The sequence below is a fragment of the Salmo salar genome, chromosome ssa17 (genome assembly GCF_905237065.1).
Source record: "Salmo salar chromosome ssa17, Ssal_v3.1, whole genome shotgun sequence".
Taxonomy (NCBI): Eukaryota; Metazoa; Chordata; class Actinopteri; order Salmoniformes; family Salmonidae; genus Salmo; species Salmo salar.
Genome location: NC_059458.1, coordinates 51,884,658 through 51,907,407, shown reverse-complemented (window position 1 = coordinate 51,907,407; position 22,750 = coordinate 51,884,658). Strand labels below are relative to the sequence as shown.

The following is a 22,750-nucleotide window of genomic DNA, read 5'->3' as shown; positions in this document are numbered from 1 at the left end:
GAGAGAAAGACAGTTACACACATAGACACACACACATAGACACACACACACAAACACTACATATACATATATATACATATACATACATACATACATACATACATACATACATACATATATATATATATATACATACACACACTGTCTAATTGTACTCACTCCTGCAACTCTGGGTGGCGGCGTTGCCGTAGTAACCCAGCTTGCAACGCTGGCAGCCATAGCCCTCGGTATGGTGCAGGCATTTGAGGCAGACGCCTGTGCGAGCATTGCAGGACCCCGGGTCCAGCTGGTCAATGTTGTCATTACACTGGCAGGGCAGACAGCGCCCGGTGGGCACCTGGGGGTTACCATAGTGACCTGGGGCACACTCGTCACACCTGGCTCCTACAGAAAGGAAGGAAAGGTAAATTCAGAACTGTTTACACACACACACACACACACACACACACACACACACACACACACACACACACACACACACACACACACACACACACACACACACACACACACACACACACACACACACACACACACACACACACACACAGTTATAGATCTGTAAGGAAGCAGAACTGTCCATAGGCTGCAGTGTTTAGTATAGCGCAGTCATAGCACAATTGTAAACACTCATAAAAGTCGTAAACAGTCGTAAACAGTTACAGGCAGTGGGGACTGGCTTCCTGTTCCAGTGAGAGAAGTATCTGTGGGGTTTGTCACACACTCACTGTCCCGGATTCAGCTAGCTCTGTCATTTCAGGGAAAATGTGTACTAGGACTGGGAGAACAGTGTGTGCCGTGGTGTGTGTGACGTGGTGTGTGTGTATCTAACCTCTGTATCCAGGGCTGCAGACACAGACCAGCTGGTAGTTGTTGGCGGTCTGGTAGCAGCCGTCTGCATACTGGCGTCCGCTCCCCGGCCCGTCTGGGCACATGCAGGGGCGGCAGTGACCCCCCAAACCCAACACTGGGTCGCCATGGTAACCATCCAGACACCTGTAGGTATGGGGTAAGACATGATAAGAGGCACGGAAAACACTCACATACACACAAACACGGTTGGTACTGATAAGAGAAAGCATGACAGTGAAATATGCAGTTGTGCCCTACACTGTGGTTTGGTGTGCGGTATATTAGCTAGCTACTATTTTTTATATGGTATAATTTCACACAGTACCTTTCACACATGTGCCCGGTGGTGAAGGCGCGGCAGCCCTGGCACTCCCCAGTCTGAGAGTGGCAGTAGTCGCTGTTGCCGTTGCACTGGCAGGGCCGGCATTGAGGGAAGCCCCAGTAGCCTGGCAGGCAGTGGGCACACTGACGCCCTGATGCCCCTGGCACACACTCACACTGACCTGTGGCCTCGTGGCAGAAAGCGTTCACAGAACCCACAGGATTACACTCACAGGCTGGGGAGAGAGGAGGGAGAGCAGGGAGGGAATAGCAGGGAGAGGGGAAGGAGGGATGGAGGAAAGAGGAAGAAGAAGGGGGAAAGAGAGTGGGAAAGGGATATAAAATACCACACAAGTTGGAATCTCAACTCCAGTCTCAACATAACCCTCCCCCTGACCTTTAACCTCTGACCCCATGCTTGTCCGTCACTCACGTCTGCATCCTGAGGGGCTGAACAGGAAGGTGGCGGGGGCACAGCGGTCACAGTTCCTGCCCGCCATGTTGGGCCGACACCGGCACTGCCCGCCTCTGGGGTCGCACACCGCACTGAGCGAGCCCTGGGAGTCACACTGGCACGCTAGAGAGCAGAAGGAAAACAGGGGGGAAGGGGAGAGGGAGAGAGTAAAAGAGGGGGGAAAGATAGGGGAGGGGAGAAGTGAGAGAGAGAGACAGAGAGAGAGACAGCGAGAGAGATAGAGAGGAACGCAGCAATGTGAGTTGTTGTTGTTGCTGCTGTATGAGTATTAGGAATGCTTCAGGAAGCAAATTATTGCTTACTAATGATAAACAGAGACTCTCTCACACACAAACATACAGACTACCCCCCCCTTCCATCGAACCCTACATACACACAGCCCCCGCCACCACCCCACCCAGCCCCGTCTCCTACCCATAGCCCCCTGGTGTAGCAGGGCAGACACACTGAATATGTAGTTGTTACAGATGTCCGTCATGGGGCTCTTGATGACGCTCTGGCTGCTCTCCAGACAGCGATACCTCTGGAACGTATCCCACGCCTCCTTCCCCCGAGAACCCTCAAACAACTCCAGCTCACGTACCCGCGGAATCAACACCAACTAGAGGGAGGGAGAGGGGAGGAGGAGGAGGGAGGGAGGGAGGGAGGGAGGGAGGGAGGGGGAAAGGGAGGGTAGGAGGAGAGTAAGTAAGAGATGGATAAAGACAGAGGGCTTGTCGTAGAGATACTACAAGTCTGTTATTCCACACTACATTGACTCTATAACATGACTACTATAGGGATGTTTTCCATACTGACTCGTGTGTGTCTGTGTGTCAGCGGAAACGACAGTTTATCAGACTGTATGGAGCGGGGTTTGCGACTGTTACTTACGGAGTCGATGAGTGTGTAGGGGCTTTGGACGTCACTGAGAGAGGAGTAGAGAGGCAGACTGAGACGCAGGGTGTAGTTCCGTCCCTTGTCCAGACACACAGGCCTTGGGAGCACCACATGTCTGAAACACACACACAGAGGAGAGTAAGGTGTACGGTTGGAACGACAATAGAGGTGGTGTGTGTGTGTGTGTGTGTGTGTGTGTGTGTGTGTGTGTGTGTGTGTGTGTGTGTGTGTGTGTGTGTGTGTGTGTGTGTGTGTGTGTGTGTGTGTGTGTGTGTGTGTGTGTGTGTGTGTGTGTGTGTGTGTGTGTAAAGATGGTGTATGAAGATGGAAGTAAGGGTGTATTGTAGGGACTAGGGAGGAGATGTGTGCCACTTGGGTACCTACCTGGATTCTGGAGGAAGAGACACCAACTGCTGATCTCCTCCTGGTAGCGTGTTTTCACATGTACTGACTGGCTGTCCTACTCTCATTGAGTAAGGACGTATCACTCTGATCTCCACCTGCTCCCACTGCTCAGGCAACTACAGCAACACACACACACCACACACGCAATATCACACATTGCAGACAGTAGAGAAAACTGTGTAAGTATGTGTGTGTTCGCGTGTTCTTATGTGTGTGTGTGTGTGCATGTTCGTATGTGTTTTACCTGTGGTTCATAGCGGATCAGCATGTCGTAGTCCATGGAGTCAGGTATGTTGTTGATGTGGAACTCCAGGTGGGCTCCCTCAGGTACGTTGACAAACCCTGCCCCTGTCCAGGTAGGACTACGGTTCAGAGGATAGGGCCTGGGAACCACCTTCACACCCTGAGAGAGAGATACGACCGATTTAGAAAGACAGAGAGATTGAAAGCGAGAGGTCAACACACACACACACACACACACTCACAGGGCCGTGCTTGGCGTCCTCAGCCTCATAGGTGTAGTGGTCCAGGGCGATGAAGTAGAATCCTGACTCCACCTGGTCACAACGCCTCCCATACATGTGTTCTCGACACTGACACTGGCCTGATATCGGAGAACAACTAGAGATGGAGGGAGAGAGAGGGGGAGGAAGAGAGAGAGGGGATAATAGGGAGAGAGATAAATAGGGAGAGCAACAGAATGAGAAACTGATTGTTTGTAAATATCCAATACCTACAGATACATTACTGCAACAATGCATTTCGGGCGGGGTGGAATTAGGAAGAGTAGTTGTGCTGTGATTGGATCATATGAGTAGAGACATGATGTGATTGGTTAAAACATACTCATTGTTGATGGCTCCACCCTGGTCGCAGTCACATGGTCTGCAGCCGTCCATGTCATTACTCAGCCCCCAGTGATGCGGCTGCAGGAACAAATGAATAGTTATATAAACGCACACACACTGCAGACACACGGTGATGTGGTCGGTATGTCCCTCACCAGACACTGGTCACAGTTCCTGCCGGTGACAAGGCGTTTGCAGAAGCAGTTTCCTGTGTCCATGTCACATGGGCTCCCTCCAGGCAGCGTGCCCAGAGGGTTACAGGTACACTCTGCCAAAAACACACATCAAATAAACAATGAGAGACAAAAAGATGTGTGTGTGTGTGTGTGTGTGTGTGTGTGTGTGTGTGTGTGTGTGTGGGTGTGTGCGTGTGTGCGTGTGTGCGTGTATTAGACTCACGCAGGCAGCCGTTTGGTCCCTGTCCCAGGCCGTAGTGTCCCTGTCTACAGTGGTCGCAGCGCTCTCCCTCCACACTGGTCTTACAGCGACACTGTCCTGTTATCAGACCAGCAGACACGTCTGTCCTGCCATCACACACACCACCCTGCAGGGAGCCCGCAGAGTCACAGCTACACGCTACAGACAGAGGGAGGGAGGGAGGTGAGCGAGAGAAAAAGACAGGAAGGAATGTGAGGGGACAGGGAGGGTAGGAGGGAGAGTGATGAGGGAGTTGAAGGAGACAGAAAGAGTTTGGGGAGGGTATTGGAGATGGAGAGACGAAGGAGAGCGAGAGAAGAGGACAGAGACTCCAACAATAAATTCAGACTTTTAAGTTCAGAGACAGAGATCAAAGGGAGAGTTGAGAGTTGAAACTTGACAGGTCAGTGGTCAAAGGTGAGGCCAGCAAACTCCTGGCCCTTGTCATAGGTCACAGACAGACAGTGACGTACGTTCACAGATGTTGGGGTCTCTCAGGTGTCTTTCGGGGTGCTGGTAGTAGAAGGGTCTGCACTGCTCACACTGACGCCCCATGGTGTTGTGTTGACACTCATCACACACTCCTCCACTCACGTTCCCCGTAGACAGATACACAGCCGTGTCAAAGTGACATGACCTGGAGTGGTGGTTACACTCGCACACTGGGAGAAGGAGAGAGAGACGGAGAGATAGAGAGATGGAGAATGGAGAATGGAGAGGGAGAGAGAGACAGAGAGATAAAGAGAGGGAGAGGGGCCAGAGAGCGAGAGAAATAGAGAGAATATTTGGTTTAAACATATTTTGCACTTCAAAAGACACTATCAACAGGACGGAATGAGGGAGATTCTTGTTGAATAGTTTGACATATCTGGAACGGAATGATCTAGACTCTATATATCTGGCACAGTGTGATCAGTGTGTGTGTGTGTAAGTGTCTCACTCTTGCAGGCATTGGTGTTGTGTCCCTCTGCAGGCCTCCAGGGCAGGTCGTTGTAGAAGTCCTTACAGTGGTCACAGTTCAGACCCTCTGTGTTGTGGTTACACATACAGTGACCATGGACCTGGATACACGAACGTGCGCACGCGCACACACACACAGACACACAGAGAGAGAGAGAAACACTAGTGTTAGAGGCGCTAGCACCAAAGACTAGAGAAAAGTAACTTGAGTCATCTCCCTCAATGGTCACACAACCTATTAGGAGAACGTGTGTGTGTTGTGTGTGTATGTTGTATTGTGTGTGTGCGCGCCTGTTTCACTTACCATGCCCTCTGTGCCTACATGTATCCCATCGACAGGGGAACACTTGGAGGCATGTCCGTAGCAGAAGCAGTTGCCGCGGACGACCATGTCGAAGAGGGCGTAATAGTATTTCTCTGTGACCTCGTCTCTGGAGTCCAGCAGGTTGTCACCCAGTGTGTGGAGCTTACTAAACTGGACACGCAGGTTAGTGATCTTCAGCATGTCTACACACACACAATCAGAATAAAGGTACACTTATTACCAGTCCTAATGTAACGGCCCATCTCAAACAGCAGTGGTACGTTATAGGAATGTTTCTGTAGGTTACTGTGTCTTTATATTAGGTTCTGGATCTTCTCCAAGCTCATCTCTATGACCTCTGACCCTAAAGATGTGGGATCCTCCTTCTGAAGGCTCCCTACACCCTACACACACATTCACCGCATACTTAACATGAGGGGCCCTTTGTGTGTGTGTGTGTGTGTGTGTGTGTGTGTGTGTGTGTGTGTGTGTGTGTGTGTGTGTGTGTGTGTGTGTGTGTGTGTGTATGTATTTGTAGCTTCTACATGTGAAATTCCATAAGAGGTGCCAGGATAACCTGACCTCTAACCCCTGCCCTGCTGTGTTGCCTTGGCAACCGCCACTACTCAGACTTTGGTTTTTACACTTAGAAAATGATTTGTTGCAGTACTAACTGGATCGTATGTAGCTAATGAGATTTGCCACCTCTGGCCTGGTGTTGTACTGTAGTTACTTACTCTGTATCCTGGGACTGTAAGGGTCTTCAATCTCAAACGCTGGGTCCAGCACCCTGAATATCACCTGATAGAGAGGGGTAGAGAGGGACAGAGATAAGGATTGTAAAAATGTACGTTTCCTAGGTTGTAATTCAATGAGAGACTAACTCTGAAGCATTCTGGAGCCACATCTTCTACCCCATCCCTTGCAAAAGCTCTAAGGCCACACAGATGCACACCTCTCCCTCTGCGGACGGCTCTATGTCAGAGTAGCGAGAGTCACAGATGATGTCGTCCACTTTGACCATGGGTCCCACGGATATCCCAGGGAAGGCGGACTCACAGTCGTAGCTATAGTAACGGTACACCTGCCACTTCTTCCCAAAATCCATGGAACGCTCAATCACCATGGTAGCCGGACGGAATGTCTATCAATCAAAGAGATCATTCTAATTCGTAACACAGAAATACAACAAATATAAAGGAATAGATTCTTGATCACGTGACCCGAACAGGGAAAACTCTGTGTCCTAATATTATAACACAGAAAGAAAGAAAAAGAGCGAATGAGAACAAGAATGAAAGAGAGGAGAGTCCAGACCAGACCAGAGACACATGGAGGGTTCTAAAGGAAGCTGAATAGACTCAATACACTGATGCCAGCAGTACAGAGTATAGTGTTTTACAGCAGCCCTCTCTACCATCCATCTCAAGAGACTAGGGAGATTTTCCACATACCTCGAACACAGCTGTGAGTGTGTGTGTGTGTGAGTGTGTGTGTGTGTTTGTGTGTGGCCACCTTAAAGGTCATGATGAGATGTGTGAAGTGGAACTCAGCTTCCAGGTTCAGTTGAATGGTCACATTCTCCACACCTGCAGCACAGGGAAACAAACACACAACACACACACTGAGAAAGACATCCCATGACAAACATATCCTGCTTTATGTCAAGAGTTACAGACCCATAAAAACACATTAGTGAGTCTGCCAAAATATCTGCTAACACACACACACACAGGAAATTTGACCAAGTCAATTGGTCTTTCTACCACACCCATGTGACGAATTGATCCATTGCCTTGGTAACATGTGCGTAGTGGGATCTCATAGGGACTAATGCAGCGGGATAAGGAAATCCCAACCCCTGCTTTTCCTTGTTTCGTCCTGCCTGGTATTCCCGGACCATCTGGGCATCTGGCTGCGGCTCCTTCCATGACTCAACAATGGACACTTTATCCTCCACATCTGCCAGAAGACTCAGCAATGAATAAACAAACCCACTGTGTGTGTTTGTGTGTGTGTGTGCATGCATGGGCTATGTGAGTTTGTGTTAGTGTTACGACTGTGTGTGTGTGTACGTGGGAAAGCCAGTCCAGTTCCCATGCTCTCAGACAAGAATACCTCAGTCTCTCATTATGTTGCACAGTTGCAAGTATGTGTGCGTGGGAGTGTGTGTGCATGTGTGTATTACAGGGAACAATGCGGTCATGTCATGTCAGCAGTGTTGATATACAGCTGTTTCTAAAACCTGTTCACTTGAGCATACCTGTATATCCTCTGCCCTGAAGCCTGCTCTGATTGGCGGAGCTCTGTTGCTCTGTGATCTGCTCTACTCACCGTACCGCCCCCTGTTCCCATGAGAACACATTTAGCACACACTGACCATTCTCTCACAGCTGGACTTCACCATGACACACACACGCATTTGTTTTACTATCCTTGTGGGGACCAAACAATTGATTCCCATTCAAAATCCTATTTTCCCTAAACCTAACCCTATTTGGATTCCCATTAGCTTTTGCAGAAGCAGCAGCTACTCTTCCTGGGTTCTACAAAAAACACAAAACATGACAAATAACAAAACACTGATACACTGATGGACAAGGACACTAACACAAATGTTAAATACAACGATATACAAACATTACAACAAAGAAATTATATAAACAATACAACTAAAAAAATGGTGTGTGTTAGTGTGTCTATTTGTGTGTGTTTGTCCCCTCACAGTCCCTTCAGTTCCATGAGTTGTTGTTTGATTAAAAAAATTAAGATAATTTTGCTGTTTGCTTTAGTAATTGGAGATGGAAGGGAGTTCCATGCGATCATGGCTCAGAATAAAACTGTGTGTTGCCGTTAATTTGTTTTGGACTTGGGAACTGTGAAGAACCCCCTGGTGGCATGTCTTGTGCTGTATGCACCTGTGCATCTGTAAATAGCCCATCCAACTACCTCATCCCCATACTGTTATTTATTTTATTTATTTTGCTCCTTTGCACCCCAGTATCTCTACTTGCACATTCATCTTCTGCACATCTATCACTTCAGTGTTTAATTGCTATATTGTAATTATTTTGCCACTCTGGCCTATTTATTGCCTAACTCCCTTATCTTACCTCATTTGCACTCACTGTATATAGACTTTTTGTTTTCTTTTGTTCTACTGTATTATTGACAGCATGTTTGTTTATTCCATGTGTAACTCTGTGTTATTGTTTGTGTCGCACTGCTTTGCATTATCTCGGCCAGGTCGCAGTTGTAAATGAGAACTTGTTCTCAACTAACCTACCTGGTTAAATAAAGGTGAAATAAAAAATAAAAGTATGTATGGGTGTCTGAGCTGAATGTTATTTTATTATGGAGACAATCTGGAATTTGTCACAGTAATATTTCTTATAAAATCTAGAAAAGAAGTAGAGAATCTCTCGTCAACACTGAACCAGGAAAGACTGCCATGTCGATGTTAGTTCGGTATGCGCAGTTAAGGGCAAGGCTTGCTGCATTGTTTTGAGCCAGCCACAGCTTTGTTAGGTCTTTCTTTGCTGCACTTGACCATATTACCGGACAGTAATCAATAAGGGACGAGACCAGAGCCTGAACAACTAGTACAGTTGATTTGTCAAAAACGCAGAACATATTTTAATAACAGACATACCGCTCCCCATCTTCACAGCAACTTTGTCAATATGACTTGATCATGATAAATGACCATCCGATGTTATACCTAGGAGTTTAGCTTCCTCAACTTGTTCAATGGTCACACCCTTTACGAACAACTCCAGCTGAGGTGTAGGTCTTAGAGAATGCATTGAACCAAATACAATGCTTTTAGTTTTTGTCACGCCCTGATCTGTTTCACCTGTCCTTGTGCTTGTCTCCACCCCCTCCTGGTGTCGCCCATCTTCCTAATTATCCCCTGTGTTCTGTCTGTTTGTTGCCAGTTCGTCTTGTTCGTTCAAGTTTACCAGCATTTTTCCTGTCAGCACCTATCGCTTCCCATCCTCTCTTTGCTAGTCCTCGCGGTTTTGACCTTTGCCTGTCCTGACCCTGTACCTGCCCGCCTGACCCTGTGCCTGCCCGCCTGACCCTGTGCCTGCCCGCCTGACCCTGAGCCTGCCCGCCTGACCCTGAGCCTGCCCGCCTGATCCTGAGCCTGCCCGCCTGACCCTGAGCCTGCCCGCCTGACCCTGAGCCTGCCCGCCTGACCCTGAGCCTGCCCGCCTGACCCTGAGCCTGCCCGCCTGACCCTGAGCCTGCCCGCCTGATCCTGAGCCTGCCCGCCTGATCCTGAGCCTGCCCGCCTGACCCTGAGCCTGCCCGCCTGATCCTGAGCCTGCCCGCCTGACCCTGTGCCTGCCCGCCTGACCCTGAGCCTGCCCGCCTGACCCTGAGCCTGCCCGCCTGACCCTGAGCCTGCCCACCTGACCCTGTGCCTGCCCGCCTGACCCTGTGCCTGCCCGCCTGACCCTGAGCCTGCCCGCCTGACCCTGAGCCTGCCCGCCTGACCCTGAGCCTGCCCACCTGACCCTGTGCCTGCCCGCCTGACCCTGAGCCTGCCCGCCTGACCCTGAGCCTGCCCGCCTGATCCTGAGCCTGCCCGCCTGACCCTGAGCCTGCCTGCTGTCCTGTACCTTTGCTCCACCTCTGGATTACTAAAACCTGCCAGTCCCCGACCCAGAGTTCGCCTGCCGTCCTTTTCCTTACCCTGGATGTTCGACCCCTGGAATCATCCGCATACTTAGTCATTCTAGCTTCGTGTAAGACCTGTGGCAAATTATTTGTAAAAATAGAGAAGAGCAACGGCCCAAGGCAACTGCCCTGAGGGACACTGCACTGTGCATATCTGATCTTCGAGAAGATTAATTCGAAGAACACGCTCTGGGTTCTATTGGATAAATAACTCTTCAACCATGTGAAGGTAGGTGATGTAAAGCAATAGCAAGTTACTTTTTTATGATCAATAACATCAAAAGGCTGCACTGAAATCTAACAATACAGTTCCAACTATTATCTTATTATCCATTTATTTGAACCAATCATCTGTCATCTGAGTCAGTACAGTACAGGTTGAGTGCCCTTCTCTATATGCATGCTGAAAGTCAGTAGTTAATAGCATTGTACTTGGTCAAACACAATCCTCTCCATCAGTTTACTAAGAACAGGCAGCAAACTGATCGGGCGGCTGTTAGAGCCAGCAAAGGTGCTTTACTATTTTTAGCCAGTGGAATTACTTTAGCTTCCTTCCACGCATGTGGGGACACACTCTCCCTTTAGTCTTTGGTTAAAGATATAGCAAATAGGGGTGGCAATATAGGGTGTGTTCGTAAATTCAATCTGGAGTGCCAAAGCACTGTTGTAGCAGATGTAAGCAATGTTCCCATGTGTTGTCAGATTGTCCATTCATAAATTCAGAGCATTTCGCTCTCGGAGCGTTCAGAGCGCACACTGGACGAGGAGTAGGGTTGATCCGAGCGTTCTGACCTCACAAAGGCCGTCAAGCACCTAAGCTAACGTTGGCTAGCTTACTAGCTACTTCGACACAAATGAGAGAACACCTCACTCTGACCATTTTACTCGCCCTAGCAGAGCTGGTTAGGCTGTTTTCATGTTATCCAGAGCGTTGGTAACTGTGCTACTGGCAACAATTTAACTTGTTCGTAAATGTATCAGTTATTCTGCGCTCTGCTCTGAAATCGGAGTAGATAGCCAGCGTGAATTTACGAACGCGCCCATAGTCTGCTACCATTCTCAATAGTTTTCCATCAAGGTTGTCTATACCTAGTGGCTTATCAATGATGGATAACAATAGTTTTTCCACCTCTCCCACACTAATTTGACCAAATTCAAAAAAGCAATCCTTCTCTTTCATTATTAGATTTTTTTATTTAAAATAAATGATGGTTCACTGTTCAATGTTGTCATTTCACTTCTGAGTTTTTCCACTTTACTAGTAAAATAGTCATTGAAATGATTGCCAATATCAAAAGGCTTTGTTATAAATGACCCATCAACTTCAATGAACGACGGAGAATAACTGGGTTTTCTGCCCATAATTTCATTTACAGTACTCCAAAGTCTTTTTCCATTGTGTTTTATGTAATTTATCTTTGTTTGGTGATATAATTTCTTATTTTTGTTAAGTTTAGTCACAACATTTCTCAATTTACAGTATGTCAAACATTTTGTATGATCTTTTATCAATTACTTTAGGCCCAACCTTTGGCACTTTGGTTTTCCTTGTTATTGCCACAATGCACTACAACCAATGGAAACTGGTTGTCACTACAACCAATGGAAACTGATATTGCTTTAGATGTCACAGATCCAACACTATTGGTATGCACTCTATTTGGTTGATGTAACGCGTACGCTGGGAGTCGGGAAGCAAGTACAGGGAGTGCAAATGTAATAATAAACAGTACAAAACAAGAAACATGAAAAGCATACAGACATGAAACAGAAACAGAGTCAATAACGCCTGAGGAAAGAACCGAAGGGAGTGACAGATATAGGGGAGATAATCAGGAAGGTGATGGAGTCCAGGTGAGTGTCATGAGGCGCAGGTGCACATAACGATGGTGGCAGGTGTGTGATGATGAGAGACAACTGGCGACAACGAGCACCAGAGAGGAGGAGTGGGAATAGACGTGACAGTACCCGCTCCCTGATGCATGGCTCCAGCCGCAGGACGCCGACCAGAGGGACGGTCCCAAGGACCAGGAGCGGGCCGGTCGCTTCTGCTGAGTTGCGGGAACCTGTTTAGGCAGCTGAGGCACAGGATCCTGTAGAGCCACCTGGGAACCTGAAGAGCCGGCTGAGGCATGGGAGCCCGAAGAGCCAGCTGCTGACGTCAACTCCTGTTCCGTATGAGCCGAAACTAAATCCCCACGGAACGCTCCAGCAGGGAAACTCCTTCCCCTTCCTGTCCCTCAACGTCCCTGGTCCCATCTATCTATTTACTTTGTTACTGATATCCCCTCCTCTGACAGTTTCACCACCATTTTGGTGGTTGTGGATAGATTTTCTAAATCCTGTCATTTAATCCCTCTTTCTGGTCTCCCTACTGCTCTCCAGGTCGCTGAGGCACTATTCCAGCAGGTCTTCCGGCATTATGGCCTTCCGAAGGACATTGTCTCCGACCGTGGCCCCCAATTCACATCACGGGTATGGAGAGCCTTTATGGAGAAGCTCGGGGTCACGGTCAGCCTCACTTCCGGGTATAGGCCTCAGTCCAAAGGGCAGGTGGAGAGGATGAACCAGGAGCTGGGGAGGTTCCTGAGGAGTCACTGTCAGGACCGGCAGGGAGAGTGGGCTCGATTCCTTCTATGGGCGGAGTACGCCCAGAACTCGCTACGTCACTCCTCCACTAGGTTGACCCCTTCCAGTGTGTTCTGGGTTTTCAGCCGGCCCTGGCTCCGTGGACCCCGGGCCAGACAGAAGCTCTTGCGGTTGAGGAGTGGTTCAGGCTCGCAAAAGAAGTGTGGCGCGATGCTCACGCTGAGACCCTGGTTTGTGGGGCCGTTCAAGGTTCTCCGGTGGGTCAACGAGGTGACGAATAGGTTACAGCTTCCCAGTGACTACCGTATCTCACCTTTTCATGTCTCCATTCTCAGGCCGGTGGTTCCTGGTCCCCTAGCTGATGCTGTCCCCCACGACAACCCTCCACTCCCCCGGACATCATGAAGGGGTCCGGTTTATTCCGTCAGATCTCTACTGGACTCCCGACGTCGTGGGTGTCGGCTCCAGTATCTGGTGGACTGGGAGGGGTATGGCCCAGAGGAGCGGTGTTGGGTTCTGGTGGAGGACATTCTGGATCCTAACATCAGTGATTTCCACCTTTGCCGACCCGGACCGGCCTGCTCCTCGTCCTCGGGGCCGTCCCTCTGGTTGGCGTTGTCCCGCAGCTGGAGCCGCGCGTCGGGGGAGGGGTACTGTCACGTCTACTCCCGCTCCTCCTCTCCGGCATTCGACGTCGCCGGTATACTAACCACCGGTCCTGGGATCCATCATTACGCACACCTGGCATCAATCATTACGTGCACCTGCGCCTCATGAGACTCACCTGGACTCCATCACCTTCCTGATTATCTCCCCTATATCTGTCACTCCCCTTGGTTTTTTCCTCAGGTGATATTGATTCTGTTTCTGTTGTTTCATGTCCGTACGCACCTCCTGTTTCTTGTTTTGTTCCATGTTTATTTATTATTAAATTCACCCATGTACCTGCTTCCCGAGTCCCAGCGTACACGTTACAGTTGAGCGATAATCTGGGTCATATACCAGGCATTAGTCACAGTTAGAAACTTCCTCTTGAGAGGACAGCTAGTTGGTAACCAGTCAATGTTCAGGTCACCCAGAAAATAGACCTCTGTTAACATCACACACATTATAAAGCATTGCACACATATTATCCAAATACTGACTGTTAGCACTTAGTGGCCTATAGCAGCACCCCAAAAGAACAGGCTTTAGATGAGGCAGGTGAACATGCAACCACAACATTTGACATGAGATCTTCTCTAAGCTTTAATGGAATATGTCTCTGAATGTGAAGTATACAGCAACACCTCCCCCATGGGCATTCACGTCTTTTCCGTAGTTACAGTATATGCCTATATTGCTACTGCTGTATCATCTAAGGAATTAGCTAAGTGAGTTTCAGAGATGGCCAGTATATGAATGTTATCCGATGTTAGCAAGTTACTGAGTGTACAAAACTCCTTCCAAGACAGACTGACTAAGTGAATCCAGGTGAAGGCTATGATCCCTTATTGATGTCACTTGTTAAATCCACTTCAATCAGTGTAGATAAAGAGGAGACAGGTTAAAGAATGATTGTAAAGCCTTGAGACAATTGAGACATGGATTGTGTATGTGTGCCATTCAGAGGGTGAATTGGCAAGGCAAAATATTTAAGTGCCTTTGAATGGGGTATGGTAGTAGGTGCGAGCGCATCGATTTGAATGTGTCAAGAACTGCAACGCTGCTGAGTTTTTCACACTCAACAGTTTCCTGTGTGTGTCAAGAATGGTCCCCCACCCAAAGGACATCCAGCCAACTTGACACAACTGTGGGAAGCATTGGAGTCAACACGGGCCAGCATCCCTGTGGAACGCTTTCAACACAGTGTAGAGTCTCGAATTAAAGCTGTTCTGAGGGGAAAACGTGGTGCAACTCAATATTAGGAAGGTGTTATTAATGTTTTGTAAACTCAGCGTATATTAATATGGGCTATTCAAAGCCATTTCCTTGGTAGCTTATCTGAGTAAAAAAATAAATATATTTATATATATGTGTGTGTGTGTGTGTGTGTGTGTGTGTGTGTGTGTGTGTGTGTGTGTGTGTGTGTGTGTGTGTGTGTGTGTGTGTGTGTGTGTGTGTGTGTGTGTGTGTGCAATGTTGGGCTGAAGCTACTGGCCCTGAGGCTTGGCTCTCTCATTCCTCCCAGTCTTTTGGGAGGGAGGGTGGACAATGAGCCTGTTGTAGCAGATGTAAGCAATGTTCCCATGCTCTCTGGCAGCTTTCATAGCTGGGATAAGTTATTTTCCCGCCTCTGGCGCACAGCTTCAGAGAAGTCCTCTTTGAGGAAGATTCCTCAAATTTCTTGGCTCTCTCCAGAACAGCCATCTTGTCCTTAAACCTCAGGAACTCGACCACTATCGGCCTGGGTCTGTCACCTGGGCTGGTTACATGCTTCCAGACCTGTGGGCTCGCTCCACCTCAATCTCCGTATGATCCATCTGCAGCTTTTCACTGATCATTTTTCATACTTTCTTCTCAGACTTGGCCCAGTTCTCATGTGAAGACTCTGGTATGCCATCCACAACAATGGTATTCCTCCTGGATTGTCCCCCTAAATAGTCTGTTTTCCCAGTCATTGTTAATAAGGATTCATGCTAATGTCATCTCGAGAGGACTTACAGTTTGTTGTCATCTTGCTGCATGTCTCTTTCAGGACATACACCTCTCCCTGGGAGAACTGCAAACTGTTCTTACATTTCTGGACCTCTCCATTAGTATCTGGACAAAGCTCTTGAAGCTATTTTCCTGTTGTTCTAACAACTGCTTGGAAAATCATTTTTGTTCATTTAAAAGATCATTCCCCTGTAATAGAGAAACACTGTCCTCTCCATACCTTCCACCTTTGGCATTGGATGCCATGGTAGCAATGTAGGCTAACGCTGGTACTCCACGCAGTTCCAGACAGGGGCCGGTCGCTGGGCAGATTTAAACAGAAACAACCACCGGGGATTTAGACAGCCACAATCCGCAGTCCCAGCCACAAGGGCTAACCGCATCGCGGACTGTGTTCAAGCTGTCAAGGAAACCTCGCTATGCCAAGCAGCTCTTCAAACTTTTGGTTGGCAGGATCTCTGGAAAGATATAGTGGTCCCAGAAACTGAGGCTAACCTCGTCGCGGGGTCCAAATTCAAAAGGTAGCTAGTAACCAAACTTTCTCAATAGAACACTTTTTTTTAGAGACTTGCAAAGCAACAAACCAAGCTCTCCCTCGTTCCGTGTTCAACGTGATATCCATACCCTAACCCTAATTGTAACCCTAAACCTAACCCCTAAGCCTAAAAAAGCCTTTCCTTGTGGGGACCGGCGAAATGTCCCTACTTGTCTGAATGTTCCTTATTTTACTAGTAAAACCAAAAACCTGCACGCACACACACACACACACACACACAGACACCCACCCACACACATATTCTCACCATTCTCAGACTGCCACCAGGTCTTGAGGCGGTTGGGGGCAAAGGTGGTGACCAAGTTTTCGATGCTGTGGCTGGTCGTGTGGTTCAGCCTCTCATCATACATCTCCCTGGAGTCACACACAAAACACTTCTTCTCCTCCTACAGAGAGAGGGAGGAGAGAGAGAATGTCTCAGTACTGTGAAGAACATGATCATTCACCTCTGATTATAGAGCAAGAGTCCATACGCTACCACTCAGTCTGTCATCACCATTGTCGTGTGTGTGTGTGTGTGTGTGTGTATATATCCTGTAGTGTAGATAGTTTATTCTACTCTATAGGTTCACTGCCCCTCTTAGCAGCAGGTTTGTCTGCTCTCCAGATGGTTTGGCCTACACACACGGATTCTGGATTCTGTCTTCCACACACACACATCCTACTCTCTGCACTGTATCTTCCCAACATGTGTGTGAGTGAAGATTTCACAACCTCACAGTTTGACTTTCACAACATTCTAATTTCATCCAAGCGGTTGCTATCTAATCTATCTGCACACTCAAGTTTTAACTGTGTTGAAATGTGACCACTTTGTGACCAACTGCTGGTCCAGCTCCCACTCCCCTGTAGGCAAAGTCTGCTCCCAGAATACTTGGCACTAGACCCTCAGGGGGGCTCTTCTCCTCATCCCCCATTCTCCTCCTCATTACGATGACTCATCCCAGAATGTTCCAATGTTTTGTTAATCGTTCCACAGCCCATAACCACCCCCTTCACATACACATCTTGTTCCACAGCCGTTCACCCCCGAGGGGATTCTGAAATAACGGAATACTCCCGATCACGCTCTCTCCCCATTATAAGCACACAGGGCGGTGACTGTGTGGCACACAATGCTTATTGTGGAGGGAAATGCCAAGACTCCCACGCAGCACAATTCCATAGAGTCTCTCTAGTACACTCAAATTGCCCAAACATTACACTGTACTACACCATTACAACACTCTTTTTTGCAGCACAATTAAGTGTTTATCATGTACAGTACCAGTCAGAAGTTTGGACACACCTACACAAGGATTTTTCTTTATTTTTACTATTTTCTACCTTGTATAATAATAGTGAAGACATCAAAACTAACATATATGGAATCATACAGTAACTAAAAAAAGGATTAAACAAATCAAAATATATTTTATATTTGAGATTCTTCAAAGTAGCCACCCTTTGCCTTGATTTCTAGGTTAAATGACCTGAAATGAAATAGACCGAGAACAGAACTACCACAATGTTACTTTTGTACCTGCTGGCGGGGCGGGAGTAACACAACCTTGGAACAGAAGTAACAGCGGGCGAGAAGTGCACAATATGGGTCTTATCTCCATGTTTCTGGTTTGTAATGCTCGTTACTTTCAACAAAAGTACCATCAGCCATAATTTCATGTGTATGTCAATTTGAATATTTAATGCTATAGGTTCGAAATGTATGAAAATGAACCATGCGTCAACATCGCAATGCTGTGCAACCACAATATTTAGCCTTACAATAATAATTAGACTAAAATAGATCACATAATAGCTACAGTGCATTCTAAAAGTATTCAGACCCCTTGACTATTTCCACAATGTTACGTTACAGCCTTATTCTAAAATGGATTAAAATGTAGTTTTTTCTGTCATCAATCTACACACAATACCCCATAATGTCAAACTAAAAACAGGTTTTTAGAAATGTTTGCAAATTTATTCCAAATAAAATGGAAATATCACATAAGTATTCAGACCCTTTACTCAGTACTTTGTTGTAGCACCTTTGGCAGCGATTACAACCTTGAGTCTTCTTGGGTATGACGCTACAGGCTTGGCAAACCTGTATTTGGGGAGTTTCTCCCATTCTTCTCCGCAGATCCTCTTAAGCTCTGTCAGGTTGGATGGGGAGTGTCGCTGCACAGCTATTTTCAGGTCTCTCCAGAGATGTTCAATCAGGTTCAAGTCCGGGCTCTGGCTGGGCCACTCAAGGACATTAAGAGACTTGTCCTGAAGCCACTCCTGCGTTATCTTGGCTGTGTGTTTAGGATCGTTGTCCTGTTGGAAGGTGAACCTTCGCCCAAGTCTGAGGTCCTGAGCGCTCTGGAGCAGGTTCTAATCAAGGATCTCTCTGTTCTTTGCGCCGTTCATCTTTCCCTCGATCCTGACTAGTCTCCCATTCCCTGCCGCTGAAAAACATCCCCACAGCATTATACTGCCACCACCATGCTTCAACGTAGGGATGGTGCCAGGTTTCTTCCAGACGTGACGCTTGTCATTCAGGCCAAAGAGTTCAATCTTGGTTTCTTCAGACCAGAGAATCTTGTTTCTCATGGTCTAAGAGTCCTTTAGATTCCTTTTGGCAAACTCAAAGCTGGAGTGACTGCCTTCTGGCCACTCTACCATAAAGGCCTGATTGGTGGAGTGCTGCAGAGAGATGGTTGTCCTCCTGGAAGGTTCTCCCATCTCCACAGAGGAACTCTGGAGCTTTGTCAGAGTGACCATCGGGTTCTTGGTCACCTCCCTGACCAAGGCCCTTCTCCCTCGATTGCTCAGTTTGGCCCGGGTGGCCGGTACTAGGAAGAGTCTTGGTGGTTCCAAACTTCTTCCATTTAAGAATGATGAGGCCATTCTGTTCTTGGGAACCTTCAATGCTGTAGAAATGTTTTGGTACCCTTCCCCAGATCTGTGCCTCCTCAAAACGTAATTCCTTCGACCTCATGGCATGGTTTTTGTTCTGACATGCACTGTCAACTGTGGGACCTTATATAGACAGGTGTTTGCCTTCATGTCCAATCAATAGAATTTACCACAGGTGGACTGCAATGAAGTTGTAGAAACATCAAGGATGACTGTTCCTAGGCCGTCATTGAAAATAAGAATTTGTTCTTAACTGACTTGCCTAGTTAAATAAAGGTAAAATATATATTTTTAAATGATCAATGGAAACAGGGTGCACCTGAGCTCAATTTCAAGTCTCATAGCAAAGGGTCTGAATACTTATGTAAATAAGATATTTCTGTTTTGTTTGGGTTTTTTATGCAAAATTTCTACAAACCTGTTTTCGCTTTGTTATAATGGGGTATTGTGTGTAGACTGATGAGGGAAAAAAAATTTTTTTAATCCATTTTAGAATACGGCTGTAAAGTAACAAAATGTGGAAAAGGTCAAGGGGTCTGAATACTTTCTGAATGCATTGTACATTAACCATAATTTTCTCATCTCACTTTAATGGGGATGTAGTAGGAGATGTTTTTCACAATTTTCAATGACTATTTATGCATAGCCCTACCAATCAGGTGTGCTCCAGCTGTCCTTGCCATGCGCATTCCTCATGTCTTGATAGAATAAATGTTTTTATTCTCTTCACAAACGGTAAACTCATCATGCTAATCACATTTCCATGGCTTGACACAAGGTAATTGACCCCCAGAATCATAAAGATATATATTTTTATCCACTAACCTGTCGATAAATGCTTACATGAGAAGCTGATCCTACAATTCAATCGATTAAAGCATAAAGCTAATGATGTCATATATCATTTTCAAACCTTCAGTCACGTGTTGATATTTTGCAAACATTATAAAAGCAATATGAACTAGAGGAGACAATGGCCTGTGCTTAAACGTTTTATTTTATTCCAGGTCATCAGCTAACATTGTGTTACTTTCGTCACACCGTCTCTGCTATAACTGCACCCAGGCTAACACCCAAGACTATCTAGCATGATACTTGAAACGTACAGTCTGCTGGGATTTAGTCACTAGATGGGTTAAGAAAATGACATGCGGAACCTTAAACCACCATACAACCCCCCAAAAAAACTTCCAGGTCCGTGTTTTTACTTACATCGCGCTAAAAAACTTTTTTTTATATAACTAAGGGAAACATGGTTGGACTGGCAGTTGTTTTGCAGGGAGCTCGTCCTCCGCATTAGGAACGTGCTGACTTCACTACTTCATTCTAGCTTCTGTGTTATCTGAGAAAATGGGTGCCTTACTTTCATCCCTGCTCTCCCCTACTACAAGTTGAATTAGCTGGCTAGACTAATTTACCAATCTAAAAAAATGTTTGCTGAAAGGGGCTAATTGAGTGACTATCAGTTAAAACTTCTGACGCACAAGCAAATTTCGAAATTGAACCTTGTGTATTCTACTATTCAAACTCTCAACTGTTGAGAGCCAGACTGAGTTCATAAATAAGCAACCGTTTATGTCGGCCCCTAGCGGCTGGGGACCCTAAGCAACCGCTTATGTCGGCCCCTAGCGGCTGGGGACCCTAAGCAACTGCTTATGCCCACCCTGTCTAGGTGTAGTACACCTATCTGTGCCCCTGGTGTAAGGTGTCTTACCTCCAGGTGACCAACAATGCAAAAGCGTTCAGGCTTCTCAATGCCGCAGGTGGAGGAGGCGGTGAGCTGGTGCGCACGGCCGATCAGAAGGTCCCCGGTGGCGGGGTAGCAGCTCCCCTCAGTGCAAACATCCCCAAACTCAGGCAGCTGCGCAAAGGACCGCCACCAGAGGGCTGCCGGACAGAAACAGCGTTGAGTGTAGCTGATGATGCTGCACGGGCGAGCAAAACATGTCTGGAGTATAATTCTCCATGCAACTATTATGCTATATAACTAAACTATCCCACAGTTAAAAATCGGTACAAATATTTTTATTTTAGAATTAAGAGGCGTGTCTCTCCATTGCTATCACAGGCTCCCTTTAGTCTAATGCATCACTGGGTATAAAAACATAACGGTCACAAGATAGGCTTCCGATTGAAATCACATGGACTCGCTTTCCAATCGATCCCTGTGGCGGTACTGTTTATGAAAACAGGCTGTTATGTTCGGGAACAACAGCGACTGTGGGAAACAGTTATTGACTGTACAAAACAGCTTCTGTAAACGATAGGTAGTTGAAAACAATGTGCCCAAAACATATTTAAACAAGCATAGTGGACTGAGACATCTGACATGTATAAACTGTTGAACACATTTTAGATGCTTAAATAATGGCTTACAGTTCCTCAGTAAAGGTCCCCATGGTCCTGAATAAGTGACAGTGAAAAGTAACATTGGAATTCAACTTTGACGGCAACAGAAAATAAAATCCTCTATTCGATCTCTTCACATTTTACGTTTCCTCTTAAGCCAATACTTGGCTTTAGGCTATTCCTGAAATGCATTGAGAATACTTTAGCTAGCTACCTGCGCAGTAGGAAAAAACGAAACAGTTCCATGTAAAAACAATACTTACTCAAAAGTGATGCGATGTGCAATATCAACATTTTCGAGTATTAAACATGGATAATTATCCCTCGGGTTGTTGTCGGCAAGTCCTGAAGCAGTTGTGTGTGTCTCTGTTCTAGGAGGTCCTGGCGAGCCCCCAACTATACATCCTACGCGCTCCCGAGTCCCAACCCTCCTGGCTGGGTATGCAACGCAGCGTGCTAACGAAGATAAGCGCACCACATTCAGCCAGGACTTTCTTTGGTTAAATAATACAAGTAAATTACTTTACTTTTAATCTCGAGATAAGTCAATAGACTGCTCTAGGTGTGTTGTCAAAATCAAAGTTGTGGTCAGTATGCTTGTTTAGGCTACTGAGATCATAAGAACATATCAGTCGGTCTGTAGGTCAGACAGACATAGGTGTAGTTCTGGGATGCCATGCTGCACATACATTACCTGCCGTGTTTCACACGATCAACTTCATTGTTCTTCTGACAGAACTCAGAAGGAGAGTTGGGTACTTTACCATGTCAAACACAGAATTCCACATCCGTCTCTGTCGGGCAGAGGGACACACACAGGGGCCATTTTCTGTGTTTCTAGTGGAGTGTTTATTTAGCAGTTGGGCACAGATGGGTGATAGCTGAAAAACCTATTCTGTCAGATTCAATCCCCCATTGGGCTAAACCCTGGACATGCTTGTCCTTGAGTTGGACACAGTTATGGCAAAGAGACAGGGGCCCATAGTTACCCCACAGGAAAAAAGACTCAGCATCTCCCTGAACACTGAAAGTTAAAGATGATTCCCTCCTCAGTGCTGAAATCATTTGCCTGGATTGTGGCTGAATTTTAAATGGTAAAATCAAGATGTGTTTATTCATTTTATAAACACCCTATTCATCAAGTTCAATGGGGTTTATTTTAAAATTTAGACCAGGATTTTCCAAACTCAGTCGGGGGTCCCACCTGGGTGCACATTTTGGTCTTTACCCTATCACTACACAGCTGATTCAAATCATCTAAGCTTGATGAGTTGGTTATTTGAATCAGCTGTGTAGTGCTCGGTCAAAAACCAAAACATTCACCCAGGGCAGAGTTTTGGAAACCCTGGTTTAGACTGCAACCCATGTATGAAACATCGCAGGAGTGCTGATCTAGGATCAGTTCTGGCTTTCAGATCATAATAAGTTTAAATGGATGGGGGGATCCTTATACAAGATCAACACTCCTACTCTTGAGACATTTGGAATACAGCCCCAAGACTCATCAATTGACCACAACTATACATGCATACATCACCCCCGTGTGGAATATTGAAGAACTGCAAGAAGCATACCAAATAGCTCTC

General features: G+C 46.8%; 1 protein-coding gene across 2 annotated transcripts in view; it reads right to left on the bottom strand.

Moving 5' to 3' along the window:
- Positions 1–22,479, bottom strand: part of LOC100286412 (laminin subunit beta-1) — a 38,829-nt gene extending 16,350 nt beyond the window's left edge. Inside the window, exons 1-21 of one of the 2 annotated variants that reach the window (XM_014152866.2) lie at positions 21,428–22,479; positions 20,530–20,702; positions 16,177–16,315; positions 6,977–7,050; positions 6,417–6,605; positions 6,199–6,262; positions 5,462–5,664; positions 5,138–5,258; positions 4,671–4,859; positions 4,180–4,356; positions 3,936–4,048; positions 3,779–3,858; positions 3,418–3,553; positions 3,177–3,335; positions 2,912–3,048; positions 2,522–2,642; positions 2,063–2,249; positions 1,607–1,750; positions 1,178–1,409; positions 833–996; positions 160–384 (exon numbers count right to left, since the gene is read on the bottom strand). In XM_014152866.2, coding sequence (XP_014008341.2) covers positions 160–384; positions 833–996; positions 1,178–1,409; positions 1,607–1,750; positions 2,063–2,249; positions 2,522–2,642; positions 2,912–3,048; positions 3,177–3,335; positions 3,418–3,553; positions 3,779–3,858; positions 3,936–4,048; positions 4,180–4,356; positions 4,671–4,859; positions 5,138–5,258; positions 5,462–5,664; positions 6,199–6,262; positions 6,417–6,605; positions 6,977–7,050; positions 16,177–16,315; positions 20,530–20,702; positions 21,428–21,458 — 3,058 coding nt within the window. In that variant the 5' untranslated portion in view covers positions 21,459–22,479. Of the gene's footprint in view, positions 1–159; positions 385–832; positions 997–1,177; positions 1,410–1,606; positions 1,751–2,062; positions 2,250–2,521; positions 2,643–2,911; positions 3,049–3,176; positions 3,336–3,417; positions 3,554–3,778; positions 3,859–3,935; positions 4,049–4,179; positions 4,357–4,670; positions 4,860–5,137; positions 5,259–5,461; positions 5,665–6,198; positions 6,263–6,416; positions 6,606–6,976; positions 7,051–16,176; positions 16,316–20,529; positions 20,703–21,427 lie in introns of those variants that run through there. The other variant, XM_045699691.1, reaches the window with a different exon arrangement.
- Positions 22,480–22,750: the final 271 nt, after the last annotated feature.